Source organism: Nanorana parkeri, unplaced genomic scaffold, assembly GCF_000935625.1.
Source record: "Nanorana parkeri isolate BGI_ZX_2015 unplaced genomic scaffold, ASM93562v1 scaffold431, whole genome shotgun sequence".
NCBI lineage: Eukaryota > Metazoa > Chordata > Amphibia > Anura > Dicroglossidae > Nanorana > Nanorana parkeri.
The window spans coordinates 715,146-742,063 of NW_017306699.1; the positions used below are offsets into that span (position 1 = coordinate 715,146).

Sequence of the window (26,918 nt, forward strand, 5' to 3'; positions counted from 1 at the left end):
GGCCATGCAAGATGAAGCTTCAGATCTTCAGATGGGAGCGAGTGGCGGAGACAAAAGTAAGTAATTACCTATTTAGTAACTTTTTAATTTTTTTATGTTTTTGCATATATCTATTTCTTGCTAGCAGTAGATATATGCAAATAAACCCAAAGGTTTAATTGTACCTTAAAGTTGTCCAGTTGCCGGCCAACTTTACACTGTTGTGTCATGTGTGGTCTCTTAATTCTTATAGTAAAACTCCTGCCTTCCTCTTTGTCTCTAGTACAGTTTGGTCAATTCTCCTTCATTACAAATGCCCCGTTGCTGGCCACATTTTCACTAGAACAGGGGCAGCCACAGTGAACTATCGTCCAATTTCAGCTGGTCATAGCGGGCCTATTACCGCTTGATGAAATACATGTGTCGCTGCTAAAACTACCTGAAAAAAAGCCTCTTTTAGAACTGAAATGAATCAGATCAAGGTGCTGCTGCTGTAGTATGCCAAGCTAATTGTAAAAGATAAATCAATTACCAAATATGCAGTTTATGCTGTTGCCGAGACGCAGTGTTACCTAAAACCACATACAGTTTTAAGGCATTCCCCAAGCAAGTTATTTAATACCTCCCGGCCGGCCTTCTTGGATGTAACTGGGCGTGTATACACGTCCTGTTACATCCGCCTGCTCGGGCGCGCAGTGCGCAAGTGGGAAATGCCCGCTATTTGAAAACAGGCAGCAGTGCCCGTTAATATACAAGCGATCCGCCGGCTATAGAGCCGGCGGATCGCTTGTATGAGGTCCCGTGACGTGCGGCCCCCTGCTGTCAAGTTGGTCCCAGGCTCCGGTGTGAGCCCGGGACCAGCATACTGCCTCTGTCACAGGGGATCAGAGGGAGGTCGGTTCACGAACTCCCTCCGGTGCCCTCTCCTCTGTCAGAATGCGGAAGTGGTGTATATTACATCACTTCCGCATTCTTGTGTCACTCTCCAGCTTCAGATGCTGGAGAGAAGCTGATGAAGCAGATCTGTGCTTCATCAGCTTCTTCAGGGGGGTCCTAGGTGACATTAGGGGTCTTGACCTCTTTTGCTATCACATAGAGGGGTTTCTCAGCCCCCTCTGTGATAGCAATAAAGTTAAGTGAAAAAAAAAAATAGGAAAAAAGTGTAAAGTTTCCCCCCAAATTTTTTTCAAGTAAACACATAAAAAATATTTTTTAAAAACTCCCTACATACGCATGTAAACATGCATCAGGTATAAAAAAAAAAATTCTGTAATTTCTCCTGCATATAGTAAAAAATAAAACCCCCAGTGGTGATTAAATACCACCAAAAGAAAGCTCTATCTGTCCCCAAAAAATGGTAGAAAATTAATTTCAGTACAGCGCTGCATGACGGAATAAATGTCAGTCAAAGTACTGCAGCGCTGAACATTGAAAAATGGCCTCGCCAGTAAGGGGGTCTAAACACCTGGTCTTCAAGCGGTTAAAGGAATGATGAAATTTCAATGTTACCCTTAAAGCCGCATAAAAAAAGAACCTCTCCCTGCTGCATGGTAGTTTCTTTTCACTCCCTGACAACTGGCTCTAGTGCTGTTATTGTTTCCTTGCTATACAGTATGGACAGCAGCAGCATGTGTCGCCTTTCTCTGCACTGCCTGTTCCTTATACCCACCTGTCAAAGCTCTGATGCCTTCCCTCCTGCTGAGCATGCACATTGCTTGCTGTCATCTGAAGACAACAAACAGTTTTAGCAACTGTAAGGAGAACGTTTGCAGCGTGGACTTCAGTAAACATTCAGCTCTGTCTAGCTTTTCTTGTTCGGCATCCTTGCCACACTTGGCGCGGGATTTTCCAACTACAGTATCTCGGAATCTAGTGGTGTTTCCATCCAGCTAACAGCCATGGCAGCCTCTGAGCATTCCAGCAGACCTTTATTCTAGAACAGCGTTTCTCAACCTTTTTTCAGTCACGGGGACCCTTTAAAAATATTAAAATTCTTAAGGCACTACAGTCTAAAATGTAAAAAAATGATGTGTGGCCCCTCCACAACTCATAACAGACCCTTATCCCAGATGAGGATTTGGTATGGATTCTAAGGGGGGACTCTACACACAAAAAAGGGATGCGGTTTACATCATAGTCCCCTTTCAAATCAGAGTTCCCCTGTACATCACTGCCACCCATTTCACATCAGAAACCCCACTTTCACATCAGAGTCTCTTTACATCAGAACTCCCCTTAAATATAAGAGTCCCCCCTTTCACATCACAGTTCCCTCTTCACAGTAGAACTCAGCACCCAGGAGAAGCCAGGGTTGTACACCAAATTGCAGAAGAGACACAGGGGGACATTTGTTAATGCAGTTACGTATTGTTGTTTGATTTTAAGGAAAAAATGTTAGCATGAATCTTTAAGTCTGTTTTTTGACCAAAGCAACAGATTTCGTTCTGCGTGATTGTGGGGTCAAATAGCAACCTTCTCTTCTCTCTCTTCTGCCACAACTGCAAGCATCTGTTTTACAAATGATCTAACCAGACATCTATCACAGAATCAAGGAGCAAGTTTTAAACAGGTGCAGATATTATCATTTATTATGCAATGTGCACACAGATAATGACTCTGTCCATAACTTGTGATATGAAAAATAAAATGTGAGAAATTAACAGCCGCAATCATTAAGGCAGTATTGGTATACATCTGCCACAGGTATCTCTTCTGTATTAGAAAAACCTTTCTGCTCGCACATTTTGTATTGTTGGCTCAAGTTTCCTACTGACATGGACTACTGACATGCCTACATGACCAACCACCATGACATTTCTATGCCCAGCAACACATCTACTCGCCCCTCCACATAAATTCCACTCAACATGAGGCAGCACACTATCTCAGGCACAGTGGACATCTCCTATCCTTACCAGATCACACTTCCCTGTGCCAGCAGTGCCCCTCTACATGTACAGCAGCCGGCAGTGACCCACTACATGAACATCAGCCAGCAGTACCCCTCTACATGTACAACAGCCGGCAGTGTCCCTCTACATGTACAGTCAGGGCAGCCATCAGAAATTTTGGGGCCCCTTACACGGCTTTAGGCCGGGCCCCCACCGCGCCGCTGGACGCAGGGCTTAGTGACGCACTGGACACAGGACCCACCTGTGAGTGACCCTGCAGAGCCCACCATAGATGCTGCACAGCCCATCTGAGACTGTCTATGGTGGGCTCTGAAGGGCTCTCAGGGCTGCATCCCTCCCTCCCCTCCCTCCTTTCCTAGCTCCTCTTACCTGCACACATGGCCTCGTCTGCCGCCGGACTGGCCAGAAGTGACGTCACATAACCAATGTGACGTCACTTCCGGCCGGTCCGACATCAGACGAGCAGCGTCGCTGATGGGGCCCTAGCTTGTCTCAAAGCCGCTGGAGCGGCAATGATGGGGCCCCGCGCTGCTAGGGCCAGGCCTCCACCTCCTCGCCCTTAACCGTCGGCCGATAGTCATGTAAGGGACCCGGGCGGGCCCCCCAGGCCCCTTACATGAATATCGGCCGTACCCCCCTGATGGCTGCCCTGTGTACAGTAGCCGGCAGTGACCCACTACATGAACATCAGCCTGCAGTGCCCCTCTACATGTACAGCAGCCGGCAGTGACCCACTACATGAACATCAGCCAGCAGTACCCCTCTACATGTACATCAGCCTGCAGTGCCCCTCTACATGTACAGCAGCCATCAATGCCCCACTACATGAACATTAGCCAGAAGTGTCCATCTACATGTACATCAGACGGCAGTGCCCCTCTACATGTACATCAGCCGGCAGTGTCCCTCTACATGTACAACAGCCGGCAGTGTCCCTCTACATGTACATCAGCCGGCAGTGCCCCTCCACACGTACAACAGCGCGCAGTACCCCTCTAGATGTACAACAGCCAGCAATGCCCCTCTACATCAGGGGCGCCCACAATTTTTCATCTGGAAATCTACTTTTCAAATGACGAGCTCAATGAGATCTACCAACGAAAAAATATCTGCATTCAGGGGTGGGACTGTTGGGGAAATATTAGGGGTCTAAACAGCCCTCGATATTTCTCTTTTAAAATAGAAAAAGAAATTGAGGACACAAAGTCCTCAATCTCTTTTCTGCAGCTTCTGTTCTAAATGAATGGAAAGCACTCAGTACAGAGGCTTCCCATTCATTCAGAACCTATTTACTATCATCCAGTTTCTGAATGGGGCGGAGCCTCTGTACAGAGTGCTACTCCCCATTGAGAAACTCATGAATGAACAGGAAGTGATGTAAAGCACTTCCTGTTCATTCATAACTGAGGACACATAGTACTATGCGGCTCTCTCTCCTCACCGCCAAGCCATCTTGGATGACAGCACCCTCCTCCAATCCCCCGCAGCGCCCCATTTCTCATCAAATCCCCACTGCTTCTGCTCATACAGTCGGGGGAGAGCAGTGGGGATCCGAGAAGCTGGAGCCTGTGCTGCCCCTCTTCTCCCTGCCGAGCTGCGGTTGTGTTAGCCACCTGGTGCCCCCCTTGCCATGGCACTCTGTGCTCACCATGACAACAGGGGTGGGAGTGCCCTGCCCTGGCTGCATCCCCTCTCAGCTGCACCTAAGGCGAGTGCCTCACTCACCTCATGGTTGCTACGGTCCTAGTATATAGTGTCTCCTCAGCAGTATATCTCTGTATACAGTGTCCCCTTAGCTATATATCTCTGTATAGTGTCCCCCTTAGCGGTATATCTTTGTATATAGTGCCCCCTCGGCAGTATACCTCTGTATATAGTGTCCCCTCGACAGTATACCTCTGTATATAGTGTCGCCTCTGCAGTATACACTATATTGCCAAAAGTATTGGGACACCCCTCCAAATCATTGGATTCAGGTGTTCCAATCACCTCCATGGCCACATGTGTATATAATCAAGCACCTAAGCATGCAGACTGCTTCTACAAACATTTGTAAAAGAATGGGTCTCTCTCAGGCCTTGTTCATACCAAATGCAGAGCAGATCCGCTCAGGTTTCTGCAAAAACATGGGCTTTCAGTGCATTCCAGGCATTTGCATGCTTTTTGATGCGTTTGCAGATCCAAAGCAGGTAAAATAGGGCCTGCTGCAGTTTTTTCACCTGCTCTGGAACTGCACGCTGCGATGTGAACTGGAGCAAAAAATACAATTGTACGCAGTTTTGATCCGGTCTGCAACTGCTCCGCGCTTGGTGTGAACAAGGCCTCAGGAGCTCAGTGAATACAAGCGTGGTACCATGACTGGTTGCCACCCTGCAATAAGTCCATCCGTGAAATTTCCTTGCTATTAAATATTCCACGGTCACCAGTTACTGCTATTATAACAAAGTGGAAGCAGCTGGGAACAACAGCAACTCAGCCATGAAGTGGTAGGCCAAGTAAAATGACAGAGCGGGGTCAGTGCGCAGAGTCAATAGCTACAGACCTCCAACCTTCATGTGGCCTTCAGATTGGCACAACAACAATGCGTAGTGAACTTCATGGAATGGGTTTCCATGGCCGAGCTGTGTCCCAATACTTTTGGCACTATAGTGTATCTCTGTATATAGTGTAACCTCAGCCGTATATCTATGTATATAGTGTCCCCTCGGGGGTATAGCTCTGTATACAGTGGCCTCCCTTGTCTCTCTTTATCTGTCTATAGAGCGGCATATCTCTATGTACAGCAGCCGGTGTTTTATCACTTGTCTGGACCTCATGAGAATCCACCGGTTCCCGAGCTGACCTCTGATATCGCGACTCTTGCTTGGGCTGTGACGCCGTCGGTCAGCTGACTGGAGGGGGCGGGCAGGAAGAAGGGGGGTGGGGACAGGAGATGGTGAGCAGATCGGTGTAGACAACCATGGAGCACATCTCCACCCCAAAGGTGAGCAGTAGTCAGACCTCGGTGTCAGTGTGTATGACCATCCAAATGCTGCACGGACGGACTGCATAGTGATCAATAAAGTTCTGCTCCACTCCTCTATGTGCATTGTGATTGCTGCATGCCCCGGGATGGCTGGAGCTGCTCTACCGTGCCCGAGCTATTCCTTACTACAGGGTGGGAAGTGTAATTGGGTGTATAGGACACGCTGGGTCAGGAATCAGCAATAAAAGGGGGAAGGAGTGATAGGGGTGTATAGGTGAGGAGCCTAGGGGTAAAGGGGTGTATGGATGAGGAGCCTAGGGGTAATGGGGTGTATGATTGGTGAGGCAGGTGTAGTGGGGTGTGTATGTAAAGGCGAAGGGGTAATAGATCACATTGGGTTAGGTATATAGGGGTTTGAAGTAATAGGGGCAGGGGTAACAGGTCCCATTGGTGTAGTTGTAAAGAGGCTCTTAGATGATAGGGGCAGGGTTAATAGATCACATTCAGTTAGGGGTATAGGGGCTAGTAAGTGATGGGGGCAGGGGGATAGGTTGCATTGGGTTAGGTGTGCAGGAGGTTGTACTTGATGGGGCAGAGGTAATAGGTCAGATTGGGTTAGGCGTATAGTGGCTTGTGGGTGGGGGTGGCAGGGGTAATAGGTTGCATTGGGTTAGGTGTATAGGGACTAGTAGGTGATGGTGGCAGGGGTATCAGGTCACATTGGGTTAGGTGTATAGGGGCTTGTAGGTCATGGGGGCAGGGGTATTAGGTCACATTGGGTTAGGTGTATAGGGGCTTGTAGGTGATGGGGGCAGGGGTATTAGGTCACATTGGGTTAGGTGTATAGGGGCTTGTAGGTGATGGGGGCAGGGGTATTAGGTCATATTGGGTTAGGTGTATAGGGGCTAGTAGATGATGGGGCAGGGGTAATAGGTTGCATTGGGTTAGGTGTATAGGGTCTTGTAGTTGATGGGGGCAGGGGTAATAGGTCATATTGAGTTAGGGGTAAAGGGGCTAGTAGGTGATGGGGCACAGGTAATCAGTCGCAAAGGGTAAGGTGTAAAGGGGCTTTTAGATCATGGGGCAAGGACTAATAGGTCGCATTGTGTAAGATTTTGAGGCATTACATGGCACCAGTATATTTTTTTTCGTGGTGCGACATCCTATAACAGTGGTGGCGAACCTTGGCACTCCAGCTGTGCCAAAACTACAAATCCCAACATGCATTTGCCTCTGGGAGTTATGCCTGTGGCTGTCAGAGCCTTGCAATGCCTCATGGGACTTGTAGTTCCAAAACAGCTGGAGTGCCAAGGTTCTCCACCACTGTCCTATAACATTGCCCGGGGTGCTTACAACAGTCACCTTTTAGTCACAGCATTTAGATCTAAAAATATACTGCTACAACCCCTCAATCATTCCTTTAGAGCCGATTTAAGCTGGCCATACACCTTACAATTATCTGCAGATTTTCTATGGTCAGATGGAAAAGGTGCAACAGATTCCTCCATCTACACTTAACTGAGTGGATGGAGTAATCTCCACCTGGGCTAATCTGTTGCACTTTTTCCATTTGATCACAGACAATCTGCAGATAATTGTAAGATGTATGGGCACCTTTACACTAGTGATCTGCCACCAGCAATGGGATCTCTGGGAGCCCTCACCTGCTCCATCATAAAGCTGTAGGACAGATCAGTGGTCTAGTTCTGGAACATTTCCTATAAAGGAATTGATTCAGTACTATCATTATTTGTAAACATTGCATACAGTTGTCAGAATACAATACCTGTGCTCCTTTAAGTGTCAGATATTTGGCTTTAATTTAGATTGCACTTCCAGTAGGATCTCGCTCTCTGTTGCCCAGTGGGTTCAGACACGTGATAAAACCCTTCAGATTCCAGCTGACCTTTTCCAGTGCAGTTTCTGAATCTGATACCTTTGAGGTAATCCATTGGCTCCTGTTTTTATTAACACCGTGTGTTAATAAAATATAATTACTTAGGGGTCCAGATAAAAGCAGTGATATTGTAGGGAACACATCACAAGACATTGCTGGATATACACTGTACTCATCGTTTTATAAATAAAACTCTAGGCTAACATGGAGTATTTTTATATGCAGTAATCCATAGCTTCCAATCACAATCATAATGAATCTTTCTTCAGTTTACAGCTTTCAGTATCATTAAATAACCTTTGTGATTGGTTGGAGAGTTACTTCATGCTGCATGTTCTACTCTAGCTTAAACCGGACCTTGCATAAAGGATAAGGGTAACCCCCCCTCCAAAACCTATCACAAGTAAAAGACAATTACCTTCCGCCGTAGGTTAGGGTATTATCGCTCAGCCTCTCTGTGGGTTCCTGGGAAAGGTGAGAATGCACTCGCTGTGCAGCACCTTCTGCATACTATTTCCATCATTGGAAAGAACTGAATCTAGTGAATCAGCATGACAGCCAAGGGACAAGTATTTATAGAAAGGGGTAATGTTTTGAACTGCCTTTTTGGAATAGTAATATTACAGGTGAAATGTTGGCAGCATATTAGCTTTAATGCTTAGATCATTTGTTTTGTCCTTTGTACTGTGTATGAGCATATTTTCAGGTTGTGATGCAGCAATATGTGCTTGTAGTTGGTATGTTTTATATACCCTTTGCTTCATCACTTTATCCTAGGTGGAGAATGTTAAATTGTTAGACAGATATACCAACAAGAGGCCTGCCAATGGTACCTTATACCTGACTGCCACTCACCTTATTTATGTTGATGCCACTGCTGGAGTCCGTAAGGAAACTTGGGTATGTATTGAGACTCTCTCCTGAAATTTCATTGTCTTAAGATATCCATTTCATGTCTCTTGTTTTCTTTTTCCCTCATTCAACCCAGAGGCTGAAATAGAGAGAATTATTCGATTTCCTCGTCCATGAAAAACAACGTGGATGGAGGGATCTCCACTGACGGCTGTGATATTTGTTGCGGCACTCACAGCAGGCTGAATACCCAAATAGTGACTGCATATGATAGTATGCAGTCACCGTTCAGCAGATACTTTTTTTTTCACTTTATAAGTTGCTTTTTGTCAAGTCAGGTGAGGATTACAGGACCACCTACGTCCTTAATTTTGTCCAATTCAGCAGGAATCGGACGAAAATCAAGCTGTTTATGGCCAGCAAAGGTCGCTCTTTTTAGAGCAATTTCTAACCTCCATGAATGGCAGTATTGTGTTATGCTTTGCCTAAAGTGACACTAAACTCAGGTGTTAAACCTTAAAAATGCATTCATGTACCTTACCTATTTACAAAAATATATCTTATTTGTGCTTCACTCGGCTGTAGATCCTCAAATCATCTCTGAATTGGTGCTGACACTGTTATTCCTTCTGGAGGGTGGCTACTTTTGTTTACCACGGTCCCTGTGTATGTTGTAAAGTAGTCACCGCTCCAAGTTCACTCCAGTGATGGACTACAATCTAAGGTTTAATTTATTCATTTGTACTGTGATTTGTAGTCCATCACAGGAGTGAGCTTGCAGCGGTGGCTACTTTACAACACACACAGGGACCATGGGGAACACAAGTAGCCACCCTCCTGAAGGAAGGACAGTGTCAGCACCAATACAGAGCGGATTTGAGGATCTGCAGCTGAGTGATGCACAAATAGGATACATTTTTGTTAATAGTTAAGGTACTTGAATGCATTTTTAAGATTTAACCCCTGACTTTAATGTCACTTGTATCATTTTTCTGTTGCCACCTTATTAGTGGTGCCAGTACAAATCCTGTTAGGCATTGCAAGATTCTGACAGCCACAGGCATGATTTCAGAAGCAGATGCATGATGTGATTTGTTTCACCACAGCTGGAGGGCCAGAGTTTGCCCACCCCTGCTTTAAAGGGACACTGTCACTCTAAGGCCTCGTTCACACATACGGCAAAGGAATGGTAAAAACACGTGGTCAATCCACTGTTTTGCCACACCCTGACTGCCCACCTTAAACATGGCAGGCACTTAGGTTTGTACCCTTTTGCAGCAACAGCACATTTTATACAGCATATCATGTTTTAGGGGCGGTGCCACTTGACAAACAGGACCATTGCAGTCAATGGGACCACAACGCCAAGGCAGTTGCAGTGTGGTATTACGTTGCAAACTCCCCCTTGGGATGACAAAAATAACAGTCATTCAGCAGTATCGCCTCTTGGATGCCTGCAAATCATCTGACAACCATGCTCTGAAAAGCGATCCACCGTGGATTGCTTTTGAGAGGGTGATAAAAGTCTGCCACCCGTGTAAACAAATCAGATCAGGAATCTAAAAGGTACTGCACCTATGTGCACCTGCACTGTACCCATGGTTGAGTTTTGTGGTAGCTCTTTGTATTATGTCTATACAGGTGAAACTCGAATAATTAGAATATCGTGCAAAAGTAATTGCAGTAAGTGCTGCAAAAGGGGCCCAAACCAAGTACTGAGTACATATGCATGCTTGTACTTTTCAGAGGTCCCATATTGTTCTATGTACAATCCTTGTTTTATTGATTGCATGTAATAATCTACTTTCATGAGCTGTAAGCCATAATCATCACAATTATGACAAATCACGGCTTGAATTATCTTGCTTTGCATGTATTGAGTCTATCTCATATATTAGTTTCACCTTTTAAGTTGCATTAGTGAAATAAATGAACTTTGCACGATATTCTAATTATTCGAGTTTCACCTGTATATATTTATTTGCCGTCACATTATACATTAGGAAAATCAGAAAAACTTTTTAGAAGCCCAGCATACTCTTATAGAGGCTGTAACTGCAAAAGCTTACAACTGAAATTTGACTACAGCACAAAACAGGAAGTCATCCGTGCTCCTATGTATATACTGCCAGACAGGTACCACCCTGTACAATTGTTCTTCCCAACTTTCTAGCAGCCGGTGGTTTTTGTATCGGTGTGCTGTGATGCAGATTAATTTAAGGAAGTTTTTTCCTGGATTTAATGATTTCCCTTGCACTGTCTTTCAAACTATCTTTCTCAGATTGCTCACCACCACATTGCTTCTGTCGAGAAACAGCCGCTCAGCACAATTGGTTGTCCACTAATAATTCATTGCAAGAATTTCCGCTTGGCACATTTCATCATCTTGCGGGAACGGGACTGTCATGAAGTTTACACGTCATTGCTCAAGCTGTCACAGCCAGGTAGATTGAAAACTCTGTTTGAGCCCATGAAACCTTTGTGTGCATAGATTTGTTAGAAGGATATAATTAGAGTACACATTTTAATATTGTTAAAATTCTCCAAAAAATTTTAACGGCCGTGTGTGATGAATTGCTATTATACTCAGCATGTTGCCTCAGCGGCAAATCAACTGTAAATCTGCTCTTAAAAATGAAAGTTTCAATTTGGTTCCAGTGGGATGGTACGGAATGCTTTTTATAGACTTAACTAAACTAGTTCTTTTTTTGGGAACTGTCAGTTACCATCTATTAAATTTCTCTTTTTCTAATTACTTCAATAGGAACCAGACTTTCTGGGTCCCTAAACCTAGCAAAGTCAAGTGACAGTTTCTAAATAATTGTGCTGTGACCTCAAGAATGCAGCAAAAAAAGTAGTTTTGCTCTTAATGATCATAGCGGAACTGAAAACAATCCCAATTTGGGCAGTTCTTCTTTTTGACACATGTAAATGAGAGGATCTATGACCAGAAAAAAAACGGTCAGTCCTAAACTGTACAGTAATTTAAAACCACCATATGTACAAATGAGTGGGGCTGCTTTAAGAAAGACTTAAAACAATGGGGATTTACCGTCTACCCCACTGAAGAACATAAATCCATCTCTGAAAACCACACTGAAAGCATTGTTCCACTTTTGCAGCCACATTGGGATAACTTCTACTTTATGTTTGTTATATGTTCCCATTCACATTGCATAACTTCCTCCATAAGCTCCTGTTTAGATTGCCCCACTGTTTTTAATGAAATGGGTGGGTCCTTTTTTCTCCTATATCCTTGCAATGAAATTGAATATGATTGAAGGTAGCAGGTCAGTTTTTTATTAGGTTTTAATTGTTTTCAACTTGGGGAAAAAGTTCTAAATATATTACATGTGTTGAGTTATATGTGATTTTATATGTTAGTGAATATAATGTTTGGCGCATAAGATAATAGGAATATATAAAATTGGGGTCATTCACATTGTTTCAATGGTTTTGGGTCACAATCCTAAATTAGTTGTAGAGATTTTCAGCCAGGCTTATCTGTGTAACTGACATCTGAATTGAAACATATTTATGTTTTTCATTGAATGGAACTCCAACATTGTCTTGATTGTTGATAGCCACACTCTCATAAGTTGCACAGTTGTTGCAGATTCAGTAATATATGGATGACCTAAGAAGTTTAAAGGCTTCAAAATGTCTAAATGTTGAGTTAGGATCTTACAGTACCAGGACTGCCATATGTTATCTGCACAGGGCAGCGTGATTGCAGCACATAGGATCCAGGTGCAGAAGGCCAGTATACTCGTAGACAATGGCCTTGGGGAAATATTCTCTGTACCGCTATCGATATTTTGCATGTCAGGTGGTAAACTTGTGAGTTTCTCATTCATCATGTCAACCAGGCATATGCAGAGTGCCAACCCATAGCAGCCAAGCTGCAGCTTACTGTCAGACCAGTGAAGGATGATTTGCTAAGGGCTAGTTCACACCAGATGCATTTGTGATGCAGTCCGTTCAGTTTGGCAGCTGCATCAAAATCGCATCACAATGCTTTCCAATGGGATTGCCGGTGCTCTGTTCACACCAGTGCAGCCTGTTCCGATGCAGTCAGAATAAATAATGCTTGTCTCATTTTAGCTGCACCTGATCACATTGGAAAACATCAAAAATGCATGCAAACGCACTGGACTGAACCTGAAAGCCCATTTAAGCTAATTACAACACCCACCGCCCCCCCCAGCAGTTTTGGGATCTTTACTGTTTTAAGGGCAAATCCTTGACAAATAAGGGGGGCATTTAAAAGATAAAATGAGTGTAGAACATAGTGGATATCAGATATTTGCATGCTGTAACAAGCAGTTCTAGGCACCAGATAAAATCAACCAATGAGCTTCCAGTGCTTGGTTTACCTTTAGTCTAAGGTTTTGGAAATCGTCTTTATCCAGAATACATAGAGCACCTCACTGGTCACTGAGAGTATATTTTATGATGCACATTCTGTAACCTTTTTCTGCCTCCTGTATCGCCAACCACATTCTAACATCCAAAGCAGCTTTGGATCTGATTGGTGATGACAAGTCTTGGCATTGATCTTGGCCTTCCCTTTTTAATTAAAAGGGCCTGGGTGGACTGCTGTACTACAGCAATTCCTGCATGAATTTGGCTGGAATGTACATTGAATACTTGAATCTAAGCCTGTGGTCAGTTATCATGAATAGTAAGCCTGGTGCCACATTATTAGTATATTACATCAGTCTTTTTTGGGAACAGTCTAGCATTTAATTTGAAGTGGAAATTAGAGACCAGCAAAGGATATTCCTTTCACTGTCTTCTGATTGTGTTTATGCATAGGGCTGGATGTGCGCATTATCCCAATTTCTCTTTTAATAACATTTGTTTTCATGACTCAATCAATTACTATTTCTTGACAAGTTTGTAATGTGATGGCCTCCCTCTCTGCCTTGTTTATTGCAACCATTATAAATTTGCTTTCTGATTTGGGTTATGGGAAACGGGTGCAGGAAAATGACCTTGTGTGTTTCACGCTTCAGCAATCGTGCAGCATTCAAAGGAAAGCGTTTCTTTAAATGGGTTCTGTTTTTGTAGTCTGTGCTACTGTTAAAATCGACTAAACTGGAAACTAACAGTGTATTGGGAATTGATTTTTATCTTTTTCCCTAGTGAAATATGAAGAACTGTATGCATTTTCCTACAATCCCAAGGCGGATCAAGATGAGCGGCTTATGGATTGGAAGTTAATTGACCTGAAAATGGAATACACGCGTATGGGAATCCCTAATGATTACTGGGTGTTTAGTGATATCAATGAAGATTTTAAGGTTTGTATCCTAATCATTTTGTTAATTGGAAGGTTTTATAACTGTATTAGTTTCAATGTGCCCATGTACGAATCCTTGACCGGTATTAACCTGTAGCGCTAAAGGAACATATTGCCTATTGCTGAAGATTTCAAAGGATATCAAGCAAAATTTTCTAGTAAAAGAGTAGGCATTTATTAAAAACTCTTTATTTAAGTCTGGATTTAGTCTATATTTGTAACCAATGTGCTAACAGCTAAGTATGATAAAATATATGATTTGGGCATTGTTTAGCTTGTAAACACTAGCCCAAAATATCATCCCTTTGGCAAGAATGTGCAAAGCACATAATCGGAGTAAACCTGCTTTCCAGAAATCCTTAAAGTGTAACTCCATCCATGATCAAATCTTTGTTACCTTCTGGATAGACCTCTGTCAGGTTTTTACTGCTGTCTGTAGGGATTTCTGTACACCTCCTCTGTTTAAAAAAAACCAACAGGAAATAAGTGAAAGTCTCTTCAAAGATTTGTCACTGAAAAGTGTATCTCCATTGAAGGATTTCCCTTCTGTTCCCGTTTTCAGTGACCGCTGTAAAAATGTGAATTCCCCTCACTTTCTCTCTATGTACCCCAGAACACCTCCCCAATGGAAATGTAGACAGTGTTAAGATCTAACAGAAATTTGAACCCTTCTTTGCACTTTACAAAACTAAAAAAATGTTTTAGTTGGAGTGTTACTTGAAAGCACCCATCACCTATAGTCTAGGATTGTCTGTAGCTTTTAACAGGCACATAGCAGGGTTTATAAGGTTCATGCCTCAAGTACTACCAGAGACTACTAAGGCCTGCTAAAATTCACTAAATGCTTGTTCAAAGTTATGCCAGCACTTTAAACGCAATCTGAGTTCAGTATTCCCTGTTTGGAGCTGTATGGCTTACCGACCGATGACAGGATTATACAGTCACGATTGTTTAATTCATTAATAACCGGTGATGGGATAATCCCGGCATTCGGCACTATGAGTGCTGGTCTGTGAAGGGACCAGCGCTCATTGAGTTACTGCTGTTGATGGGTCCCTCGGGGTCCAAAGCAGACCGTCAACAGCAGATTAGGTGGTCACAGTTCTGTGAGCACAGCAATAGCTGATCGCTCTGATCGCAGAGCCGTGACAGCCACAGAGGCGGCATCAGCTCACTGTGTTGTGCAGCTGCGACCGGCTGTGTATTACAAACTGAGGCAAATACTGTATTCTCCTCTGAGATACTAAGTATCAAAGCCCCTGTAAATAAATAAATAACCCCTTAGTGCCCCCTAGTTTAAATGAAATATTAAAAATTAAAAAAGTTTTTTTTTTTAAAGTAATAGTTGCAGATCATTGGTCCTCCAATTGGATAATGGCCCACAACACTCCACTAAAAGCACCCAAGAATGGCTAAGAACAAAACATCAGACTATTCTGAAGTGGCCTTCTATGAGCCCTCGCCTGAATCCTATTAAACATCTATGGAAAGAGCTGAAACATGAACTCTGCAGAAGGCACCCTTCAAATCTGAGAAAGCTGGATCAGTTTGCTCAAGATGAATGGGCCAAACGTCCAGATGGCAGGTGCAGAAATTGAGAGCTACAGAAATGGCTTGTTTGCAGTTATGCCTCTAAAGCTCCTGCAACAAAATATTAAGTCCATGCCATTTTCATTTGTTTTATTATTTAATCATTAAATCATTAGCAGATTTTATTAGGGAATGAACAATAATGAATGTTAATAACTTTGGTCAGTTTCAAGTTATTTCAGAGAAAATGTGTTCTTTTTTTTCATGGAAGGTTACCAACAAGTTTATCCATGTGTCTGTATCAAGAAGATGATCTTTTTATAAAGTTGGGTGTAGGCTCTCAATAGATTCACACTTGGTGCTATCAAACCAAGGTATTCCTGAAGGACTTGGCTACACAAGTGGTTACCTACTGTTTATTTTGCTGTGTGTACAGCCCTGGATTATAATGCCGTGAAATTCTCTGCAACAGAGACCCACCATGGATTATGCATGATTGCCATATTGCACAAAGATTAATGTTGTATAACAAAAGCACCTTCTACTTACTCACAGTTTTTATTCAAACATGTAATTATCGTTGTTCATATGTCCATATGTTTTTGTGTTAGAATTTGCTCTGTTATAGAAATTTTGGATTTGCTCTAGTTTTAAAAGATGTTAACTTCTGCTTGTTTTTTTCAGATTTGCAGTACTTACCCAACTTGTGTGGTTGTGCCTAAAGAAGCCTCTGAAGCTACAATAATTGGAAGCTCAAAGTTTAGAAGTAGGGAACGGTTTCCCGTGTTGTCTTACTATTACAAAGAAAACAATGTGAGTCACATGCACTGAAAATATTGTTGCACATGCATATCTACGTGTCACAAGGGAAACGTAGATTTCCTGACCACGATAGAACAGGAAGCTGATGAGATTTATCTGTATTGCTTTGTGCGCAGATAAGTATTAGTGACAGTGAAATTGTGCCAAACATAGAGCGCAACTAGACCAAAATGCATGTATTCCACCCAGGGTGTGGATTTGACAGACTGATTGCTTGGCCAAAAGCCCTACCTCAGCAGGTTTTCTGTGAATTCCCTATACAGTATATTCTTATGGACAATTTTCTACAGTGTGCTGAAATCTATTTTGAAAGGAGTTGCTGCATATCCTATATTCTGTGTTCTCTGTTCCTTTTTGTGTGACAGCCTCTGCTTCCCATTCAAGTAAATACAGGCTATAGACATGGCAGAACATGCATTTCATTTTTCATGTCTCTGATGATGCATCTGCACAGACGCATCATATACAACATGACCAAAATCAGCTAAAAAATTATCTCTCATATGTGCATAGTTCATTCAACCCTGGTACCAGTAAATGACATGGGAGACTGGCTCACACGGCTGGCTGGAAAAAAGACAAATTCTTTAGCGGGTATAGGTTGGATTCGATGGACATGTGTCTTTATTCAACCTCAAATACTGTATTTTAATTTTGTATCTAGCTACTTGCCTGGGGTTTGGCTTTGGCTTTCATCCGTTAAAGGATCTTATCAGGCTGGACAGTTGGGGAGGGGAACAAACTCTTGGCACTCTAGGAAGTTTAAAAATGTGGATGTTGCAGTGGCTTGGATATTTAGGAAATCAATCTGTTTATTACTTTTATTGTAATGACAGGTGTACTTTACAGTTCATTAAAGGAGAACTATGAGTTGAGTGCTTGTGACTCATCCTCATAGTTCTAGCCGACCTGTGACAATGAAACTGTCACAGGTCGGCTCAGTAGATCGGGAAGTGAGCGAACACATACCGGCGTTCGCTCACTTCTCGATCCTGTCACCGCAGAGAGCCGTGACGGGAGGGACTGGATTGCCCCTCCCCGCTCTGATCCTCCATCGCTGACTGGCGGAACGGATGGGGGAGGGGACGGGTACAGCTGGTTCTGCCTCCGCGCAGCTGGGTGGATCCAGACATAATTGTCGAGATCCGTTTCAGCTGCGGCGTCTCAGTATATCGCGAGCTGTAGCTCGCGATATACTGAGCTTAGGGTGACGGGAGGACACTAGTTTGTGTCCTCCTGTTACCCTTAGGAGAACTATGGGGAAAAGCCAGAACCCCATAGTTCTCCTTTTAATATTAAAAACAACAAAAGCAATGACCATTAATCTTAGAAGATATCACATTGTTTTTTGTTACTTCTTAGCAGATATGTGGATATTTGCAGTCAGAGCATGTAAGGATATGGTTGGCCCCACTGTTGGATTGATTTTCTTTACTGAGGTGCTTAACCCATGTCTAACTTTTTCTTTTTTTTTTTTTTAAATCATGTCTGTTGTTTTAAATGGGCAAAGCACCCAGCTCTCCCTGTTTATTTCACAGTTGGACTGACTGGCTTTGAAATTCTAGTTTTTTCCATCTGTCTTATCCTAAATGAACAGTTAAAGCCATCTTTTCTTCATTTTAAATTGCTGTTGCCTGTAAAAGAAGGCCGTAAATACTCACTTTTCTCGGTGCCCATGCCACCAAGCACCACTTCAATCACTAGAATAAGTCGCTGAAGTCCACTGGGAAACCCATACTACCAGGAGTGTCAATCTCTGTGGTCCCAGAGCTCTCACGGATTCCACCCTGTGACCTCACATCAGTGCAGGAGAGAGTGCTGACCTGAGGTCACAGGGCATGGAAAAGGTGTGTATTCACTCCCTTCTTTTACAGGTATAAGCACTATAAAAAAAACAGTGTCCCACTGCAAGCGTTGAGATTATTTCTGCATGAAGTTTTTCTTTAAGCTATTTCAAATAGATTGCAATGGATGCTGCTGCTTGATGTTTAAAAGTTTAAATTTCCTTCAGCATCAGGTTCCCTGAGCACTGGTCCTGATTTCCTCTTTTAGGGTTCTTGTAAGGCTCTTTTCCCCATGGCTCCCTTGTGTGTTCTAAGAAGCTGTGTGGTTCTCCACAAACAAAGACACAGCAAGGCAACCCTTGTCCAAGCTAGTAGATGGATAGCTGGTGGAGACTGTGCTGTCCCTTGTTGGACAGGGAGTTGAAAGAGTTGGAGCCAGCTGTTCAGAAACATAACTGTAAGTGCTTGGGCAAAAATGTAAGGAAATTCTTTGCTGTGCAATGTATACTTCTTTGATCTGGATTATTATTGAAAACATTTTTGAGAGTTTAATATTATTTTACCTTTAATTCAGTAGTGACACCTGACCCCTTCCCCCCCCCCGCAGTGCATTAAAAACCACTTTAGAAATATGTTGTAATGGTACCTTTAAAATCATCTTCTAAAATCAGGCCTCATGATCTCACTGATTTTCTATTTGCAAAAATGCAGCCTAGGAAGAGGGATCACTGCAAAGGCTTTAGCTGGTACCATGTGATATAGTCACATGACATTGGGAGATTTGCTCTACTGGCATTACATAGTGAAGTACCAGGGTGTCAGACGGTGGAAAGATGCTTATGTCCATGTTGGATTCCACCTGCAGTGCAAACAAAATTTCCTTGACTTCAAGGACTAGGTTCTACCTCTGCCTCCAAGCTAATGGAGAGTAGACTTGTGCATGTTTGTGTGGTGCACTTTAAAATCCTGCTTGCTGCTGGTATGGTAGCACATATAGCTACATAAGGGTGGATGGTCCATAAAATGTATGAGCTTGAATGGTCTAGATCAAAGTACATGCATGCAGACTCTGTAAACTCAGACTTCCTCCTGTAACTCCAGCTTAATTCCTTTGACTTGCAGCTGTTCCAGTTGATTTGTTAGAGCAACTATACTATGCACTCTTCCTGTTCAAAGTTCATCATGAGCATCACATCTGAACAATAAATACTTTAATAGTTTATTTATTTAACCAAGTTAGCGCTTTGCCTGTTCCTATAACTTTTCCTGAACTTTTGAACAAAAGACATTAATTACATACCTAGATATATATGAGTGGTGCCTTGTGATATATCATAAATAACAATAGGCATCCTTGCTCATCCCGATGCAGGCAGGGATCATTGCACTTAAAGCGGACCATTACCCATATCTTTAAAATAACAACAAACACACCTTTAGAAATGTTTAGTAATTACATTTTACAAGCACATTAAGATTATTTACATCAGTCTCATCTTTTTGTATGTATATCTAAAAACATTGGCAAGACTATGTACTCTTACATTTTGCTTTATGTCCCTTTCCAGGCTGCTATTTGCAGATGTAGCCAGCCTCTCTCTGGCTTCAGTACTCGCTGTGTGGAAGATGAGAAGATGCTGGATATAATCAGCAAAGCCAACCCAGGCAGCACCTTTATGTATGTTGTAGACACAAGGCCCAAGGTATGACTTGAAATACATTAAAATCACATTCATATGTCTTTTTGGTATTAAGAAAACCTGCAGCACACATGAACAAAAGGAAGCCTCATAATTTATAGCCTCCTCTCATGCAAATAAGATGCGAGTACAAAATTAGAATTAGTTATCCAGTCATGCTTTAACTATATATAGTTGTGTAACAAATACTGCATACAGTATTTTTCTTGAGGACCTGAGATCCCTATTTGTGAGTTAGTATTTATTCTTTTAGACAGGAGATGACAATAGAGCACAGTAAAGTACATAATAAATGTGGTAGGGCTTTGTGACTTGACCCGATAGTCTGTCAGTGAATGGTAAATGGGAAATAGTCGCACCCATGTGGCAGTTTTATGGCAAAGCACCTTCATCTCATATGTGCCTGGAAGTCATATAATTTGCAGTCTGCAGAGTGAATTTTTGCAATACTGCTGCTGGCAGATGCGGCAAAGTATTCCTGTTAAGAAAAATATAACAACTGCCCTTGCTGGCTATATTACTTCTGAGTCAAAGACCCAGAACAAGCATGGGCAAATGAAAGTCTAAGGAAAGCCTGAATTTCTTATCTCTATACGTGTGTTGGGTGAGTGCCTCCAGATATAATTAATAGCTGGGATATCTGTGCACACGGCCCAATACATGCCTGTAAGCATTGCCCTACACATGGGGGTCTTATTGTCTTTGTTAGATATTTCATTTATTTTACATAAGTAGTACTCTAACTGCCACTATTTCAATTACAAGCAAATACCCATCAGATTCAGCATTCACCGGATACCGACCCTCATTTCTGAACACTTGTGATATAGCTGTAACACAAGCCTTTATAGACCTAGAGAAATGCAGGTCTGACGTTTCCAGTGAGTGCTGAATCTGATGGGCTTTTATAATTGAAAGCATGACTGTTAAAGTGCTATTTTTTTTATTTGGTAACACAGGCGTGGGTTGATGAGCTGCGGATGGACTTCATTACATACAAGCAAGATGATATTTGTTAACTGATTTATTTTTCATAATGGCGTGATCCTTTCTGTGACTTGGCATGGGAGGTTAGAGCCAGGAGCTTAGGAAGACCAAAAGATACAGAAGTGAGGGCGCAAAGCTAAGGAGGTTTATCTAACTGGGCTGAACGTCCAGCCCAGTTAGATAAACCTCCTTTGCTTTGCGCCCTCACTTCTGTATCTTTTGGTCTTCACAAGCACAGGTACTCCTCCTGTCTTCTAGGGCAGCAGGCTAGGTAGGGTCACATACTCCCCAGGTCCTATCCGTGAGCGCTGTTCGTACCGTCCTTGTGTGTTTTTAGCCAGGAGCTTAGGAGGGGTTATCCCACCAGTCCATATCTTAATGATATCTCCTTAGTACACTGTACCAATATACCCAAAAATTATTTGGGTGCTAGAACAACCCGTGCAACAGTACACAGAATAGGAGATATGTTGTCCACACATCATTAAACTTCAGAATATCTTCTTTATTGGTATTCCTTCAGCATGAAGTGAAATGCAATGTTTCAGAACCTTGCAGGGTCCCTCCATCATTTAAAGTGTTGCATTTCACATATCATGCTGAAGGAATACCAATAAAGATGATATTCTGAAGCTTTATGATGTGCGGACAACATACCTTCTATCCTACCACTGGAGCCACCAACGCATAGGAGCCATAAGGAGCCAGTAGCATACCCTAAAGCAGAATTCCAGCTAAAAAAAGAATGAATAGCCCATAAAAAGATTAAAATAAAGAGATTTTGCTGCTTTATCCACCTTTAATCTGGGGCTGTCAATGCAATGGTTCTTCTTTTCCACTATATGACAATGCTTTTCTGAGTTAAATGACAGCCAACAAACAAGTTCCACTTTAAGGGCTTGTTCACACCAAGTGCGGAGCAGATGCAGATCAGTTACAGAACGCGTAAAAAATGCATCAAATGTATTCCAGTGGTATTTTGGGCTCTAGTTCACACCAGAGCGTTCAGTTTCAGAGCATGTGGAAAAACTACAACATACCCTATTTTTTCGGCTCTGGAACGCACCAAAATGCATGCAAACTTCCCGAAACATGTCAAAAACGCGGCAAAACACATTGCATTGCATGTGCAGAAACTCATGCAGATCTGGTCCGGATTTGGTGTGAACAAGCCCTAAAGCAGCAGCAAAAAAAAAAACTGTGGTTGCTCCCAGAACCCCTACATCACCACTGTATTCTGTATCATCTTCAAGGGGTTGAAGAATCAGAACACCCACCAGAAAGACAAGTATTCAGATGTTTGTTACAGAGTGCTGTCATTTTTTTTATGCCGATAGGGTCGCTTTTAATAGTCTGTTTATCAAGTCTGTGTATTTGCACTAATTATTTAAACACTTTTCTCAGAAGAAATTGTATCCAGCTCTGGCTGGAGCTAAAGGTGCCTCAGTTTTATTTATGCAACAGTAGCGAGAAAAAAGAAACTTGCTTTCATTACTGGATAATATGTTAACACACCAAATGGTAACATAGGCTAACTTCTGTTCTTGCCTACACACATCTGCTATAGTCTGTACTTGTGTGCTATGAATAGCTTTGCAGAAAACCTTTAAACTGCAGACTTTGTTATGCATGTACTGTACATTTTTCTTGCTGTCTTTTGGCCATATTTCAACCAGCTGTTCATTTAAATCCAATACCTCAGTCATATAAGCATGCACGTATGCACACAATATTTATGTTTGTCAATACAGTCCAGTGCACTAATCGCTTTGATTTTCAGTCACATCCTCTAAGAATAGACTAAAGCTGCTTTCCCTTTTTTTAATCAATTCCATAGGATTTACGTTTTTTCTCTTATCGATTAAATTACAAATTGGACATGGGCTTTTAAGGCATTTTTACAGTCTTCTTATTTAGAGTAATTGTCATTTGAAAATCGATTAACAAAAACCCAAAAGATGCATGTTACGCTTTTTTTGTGTGTTTTTGAATGAAATCTGTTGAATTTTATAGAAGAGCAAAACAAGTGTCCAGTCAAACAGATTGCAGAGTATTCTGATTACAACAGTCAGATAAAATTATCAACACAAATTGAGCTTGACACTTCCAGTTGTGTGAAAAAGTGTTGGCCCCCTTCCTGATTTTTCACGGATTTCATTTGTTCCCGGATACCACCCAAGCCCTGAGATCTATCACCCTTTGTTAGAACGGCTAGTGTGCTCATGTAGTTTACAACTGATCTGCCAGCTCAGTACAGACCGAGTTTATTATGGTAATCATAACTCGCCAGTCCCCTCCTTAACAATACATAGAAGGGACTGTCCTGCAAATAAAATGTTAAGCTGCAATTTTTAGTATTTTTTTTTTATGTTATCTGATGTGTTTTGCTACAAAAGTGGGAATACACTTTATGCTGAATGATGTTTTCATTGTCTAACCTGCTTTCTGTTTTTGAACCCAACAGCTGAATGCAATGGCAAACAGGGCTGCAGGGAAGGGTTATGAAAATGAAGACAATTATCCCAACATCCATTTCCAGTTTATTGGGATTGAGAATATCCATGTGATGAGAGGAAGCCTGCAAAAACTCCTAGAGGGTATGCTTCTGCTTTGATTTGTTTTCTTAAAGTGATGTCAATGCATGTATTAAAAGATAGGTGAAAGAGCTGATTTTGTTGTCCATGCCAACCAATTAGATTCTTCCTTTCATGCTTGCAGTATGGAATGACATATTGGGGGGAATGGGGTTTCTAGGATTGTGACTGAGCTCTGATGAAAATGAATATATGTTCAACGTTTTCACAATAGGCAGCGTTCCCCCTCTTACAGGACATGATAGATGACTGAGGAAAATAAGAGCTGTGCATAAAGTGTACAATATTAAGACTTTTTCATAAAAGGGTTTGAATCATAATTCTGTGAATTAGGCTACATTCACACTAAGTGTGTATATATGCGCCTAAAAAGCTTTTTTAAGCTCATATATATGCATCGAATGATTTCCAATGGATCTATTTACACATTGCATTTAGATGCTGTCAGATTATCTGCGTTTAGAAAAGATAGAAGTAAGGAATTGATTTGAACTTCTAAACGCCCCAAAATGCATCTAAAGACAATTTGATGTTAGGATGTGGTACCAGATGCATCTAAACGCATTTGCATGTAAAAACGTGTGAAATGAAGCCTTAGGCTGGTTTGAACTTCACTGATATCAGGTTGTGTCTTTTATCTTCTCTCCAGCTGAAAATTGTCATAGGTTCAGCTTTGACCAAGCTGGATCAATGGCCTTATTCAATAGAGTTCACATTCTTAACTGCAGTACCCCATGGTAACCAACCACCATTCACTGTGCTCACATCAGACCAGTACAAGTTGGATTTTCATTAATATTAGTTTCTGAATCTAAAGCTTACCTTACATGTTTCAGTCAGACTGTAAAATCTCTGTACAAATGCCTTTTAGATATACCAAAACAATGTAAAATGAGGACCTACCTAAACTATGCAATTGCTATTTAAAGAAAAACTCCAGGCAAACAAAAAAACAAAACTTACCCTTGTAGTGGGGCTACCCCCACAATGCAAGGGTTAAGTGCTCATTTTGTCGAGGGGCTCAAGTAAAACTGTATTAGTTACCTGATCCTTGATCCCAGGGTGGTCAGCACTCACCTTTCTCCCCATGCACTCAGGCTATGAAATGTCCCTCTGTGTCCTCATGTCTAATGTAGGTCAATGGAGTTTGTACAGTTAAATTGCAACATGTATAGTGCTAGGAACTAGTCTGACAAAAAGTAAACAGTTCATTTTAATTAGGGCTCTCAACTTTGATGAATGTGGTTTTGGGGGACTACTAAAATGTATTTGCAATTGTATTGGTATTTTTGTGCTAAATGCACTATAGTTTAAGATTTAGGGTTCATGTAACACTAGTGATCATGTTGCAGGCAATAACTTTTCAGCAGTAGGATGTATGTGTGTGTGTGTGTATAATATATATATATATATATAGTGTGTGTGTATATTTATTTGTGTGTGTATATACATACATGCATGCATGCATGCATGCATGCATACATACATACAGTATATATGTATGTACACACACTGCCTGGCCAAAAAAAACCTGGATTTAGCTAAGCAAATAGGTAATAGCCTTCCATTGGCTAACTACTGCAGTGATTGCAATGTTATGTGCCCAAAAAATGAGTCAAATTCCATGATGACAATACCAGGATTATTGTGAAAGAGTGGTTCATGGTGCATAAGACTTAATTTTAAGACATGGATTGGCCACCACAGAATCCCGACCTTAAAGGAGAACTATGAGGTGAGTCCTTTTCACTCACCTCATAGTTCTAGCCGATCTGTGACAATGAGACTGTCACAGGTCGGCTCAGTAGATCGGGAAGTGAGCGAACGCCGGTATGTGTTCGCTCACTTCCCGATCTACTGAGTTCTCTGCCGTGACAGGGGAGGGGCTTGATTCCCCCCTCCAGCACTGACTGGTGGAATGGACGGGGGAGGGGGCGGGTACAGCTGGCTCTGCCTCTACATAGGCAGAGCCAGCTGTCACTCACGCAGCTGGCCGGATCCAGACATAATTGTCGGGATCCGCTTCAGCTGTGGCGTCTCAGTATACAGTGATATACTGAGACGCCACAGTATACAGCTCGCGGTATACTGCGGCGTCTCCGTATACCGCGAGCTGTAGCTCGCGGTATACTGAGCTTATGGGGAAAAGCCCTAACCCCATAGTTCTCCTTTAGCCCCTTTGAGAATCTTTGGATGTGCTTGAGAAGACTATACACAGTGGTTCGACTCTTCCATCATCACTACACGATCTTGGTGAAAAGTTCAGGCAACTCTGGATGGAAATAATGGTTGTGCCATTGCATAAACTTATTGAACCGATGCTACTGTAAATGCGTGCCGTAATGAAAAGCTAAAGGCGGTCCAATGAAATATACAAACGCACACACATTTTTTTACGTTTCCGTTAAACAGTTGATTATTTGTGAACAACTGTAATATGTTGCAGTCCTTTTATATATGTTTGTGTTCTGTTTTAGCTTGTGAACTGAAGAGTCCATCCATGAGTAGTTTCCTTACCATCCTGGAGAACTCTGGCTGGTTACGGCACATTAAAGCTATAATGGATGCTTCAGTTTTTCTAGCAAAAGTATGTAAAATTACTTGCCCATGTTCTTCGGATGTGTGCACATATTGTACCTACAAATTACAGGTTTATGGTATATCCCCTAATAATACAAAAAGAAGGGGACAGATGGGGGACCCTTAGGTCTCATTTAATCTTTAAACTCACTGTGCAGTATTCATAGAACACAGAACTGCTAGCAGGGGAACCAGGTGATGGGAGTAACTTCTCATATTTCCTGCCTTTCTTATTAAAATGTTTTGCTAGTGCTGCAGTGCAATTAGCAGGTTGCAAAATTAGCATTTGTCATGCGAGATGAAAGCTTTGTTATTAAAAAATCCAGACACTCCTACTGTTGTATTTATTTTTTGAGAAGCATACAGATGAGTATGCTGTGCCAGTTTAAAATGTCAGCTGTTACATCGGTACTGTAGTTTATAAATGAAACCTTGTATCCCACCCCATCATATTCCTGATTATATTTGTAATTGCATTTGCAGACTTTTATATGCTGGTGAATGTACCATGTTACTGCCAAGGCCTGCCCAGCACCTTTGGGTCTTTATGAATTTCTGTTCTTATTACTCTTAACGAAAACTTTCACTGACATTTGTGACTGCCATTGCAAATCTTCATGCTGTTCCATTGTTTTCAGAACTTTGAGTCACTGACCCAGAACACATATGCAGATCAAGTGTTCTAACTTCAGTCTGACTTAAATTGTGATCTAACAGTGACTCAATAAGTATTGAAGTAACAGTCAGACAACTAGCTAATTTACAAGAAGGTCTGCAGTGGTAGCCCATCTATGCCCTAGTACAAGTTTAAAGCCATACTTCATAGTCCTTATGCATGCTCATGGACTGGTCATAGAGAATAATGGCCATGTCCATATCTATGAAGGTTTATACACCCAGAGTAGCCATCATTCTCTATAGCAGGGCTTGCACATTCACAAGGACCTCAGAGTACAAAGCAATGCTGATGTAAACATTGGGCAGGCCAGAGCAGTAAACTCTAACAAATAC

The 26,918-nt window shown here is 42.1% G+C and overlaps 1 protein-coding gene across 1 annotated transcript in view; it reads left to right on the forward strand.

Annotated features, from left to right (window-relative positions):
- The first annotated feature begins 5,797 nt into the window (after positions 1-5,797).
- Positions 5,798-26,918, forward strand: part of MTMR8 (myotubularin related protein 8) — a 33,357-nt gene continuing 12,236 nt past the window's right edge. The window contains exons 1-8 of the mRNA XM_018560076.1: positions 5,798-5,874; positions 8,531-8,653; positions 10,887-11,049; positions 13,754-13,911; positions 16,125-16,253; positions 19,615-19,749; positions 23,198-23,330; positions 25,805-25,914. Of these exons, the coding sequence (XP_018415578.1) occupies positions 5,851-5,874; positions 8,531-8,653; positions 10,887-11,049; positions 13,754-13,911; positions 16,125-16,253; positions 19,615-19,749; positions 23,198-23,330; positions 25,805-25,914 (975 nt within the window). The 5' untranslated portion in view covers positions 5,798-5,850. The remainder of the gene's footprint in view (positions 5,875-8,530; positions 8,654-10,886; positions 11,050-13,753; positions 13,912-16,124; positions 16,254-19,614; positions 19,750-23,197; positions 23,331-25,804; positions 25,915-26,918) is intronic.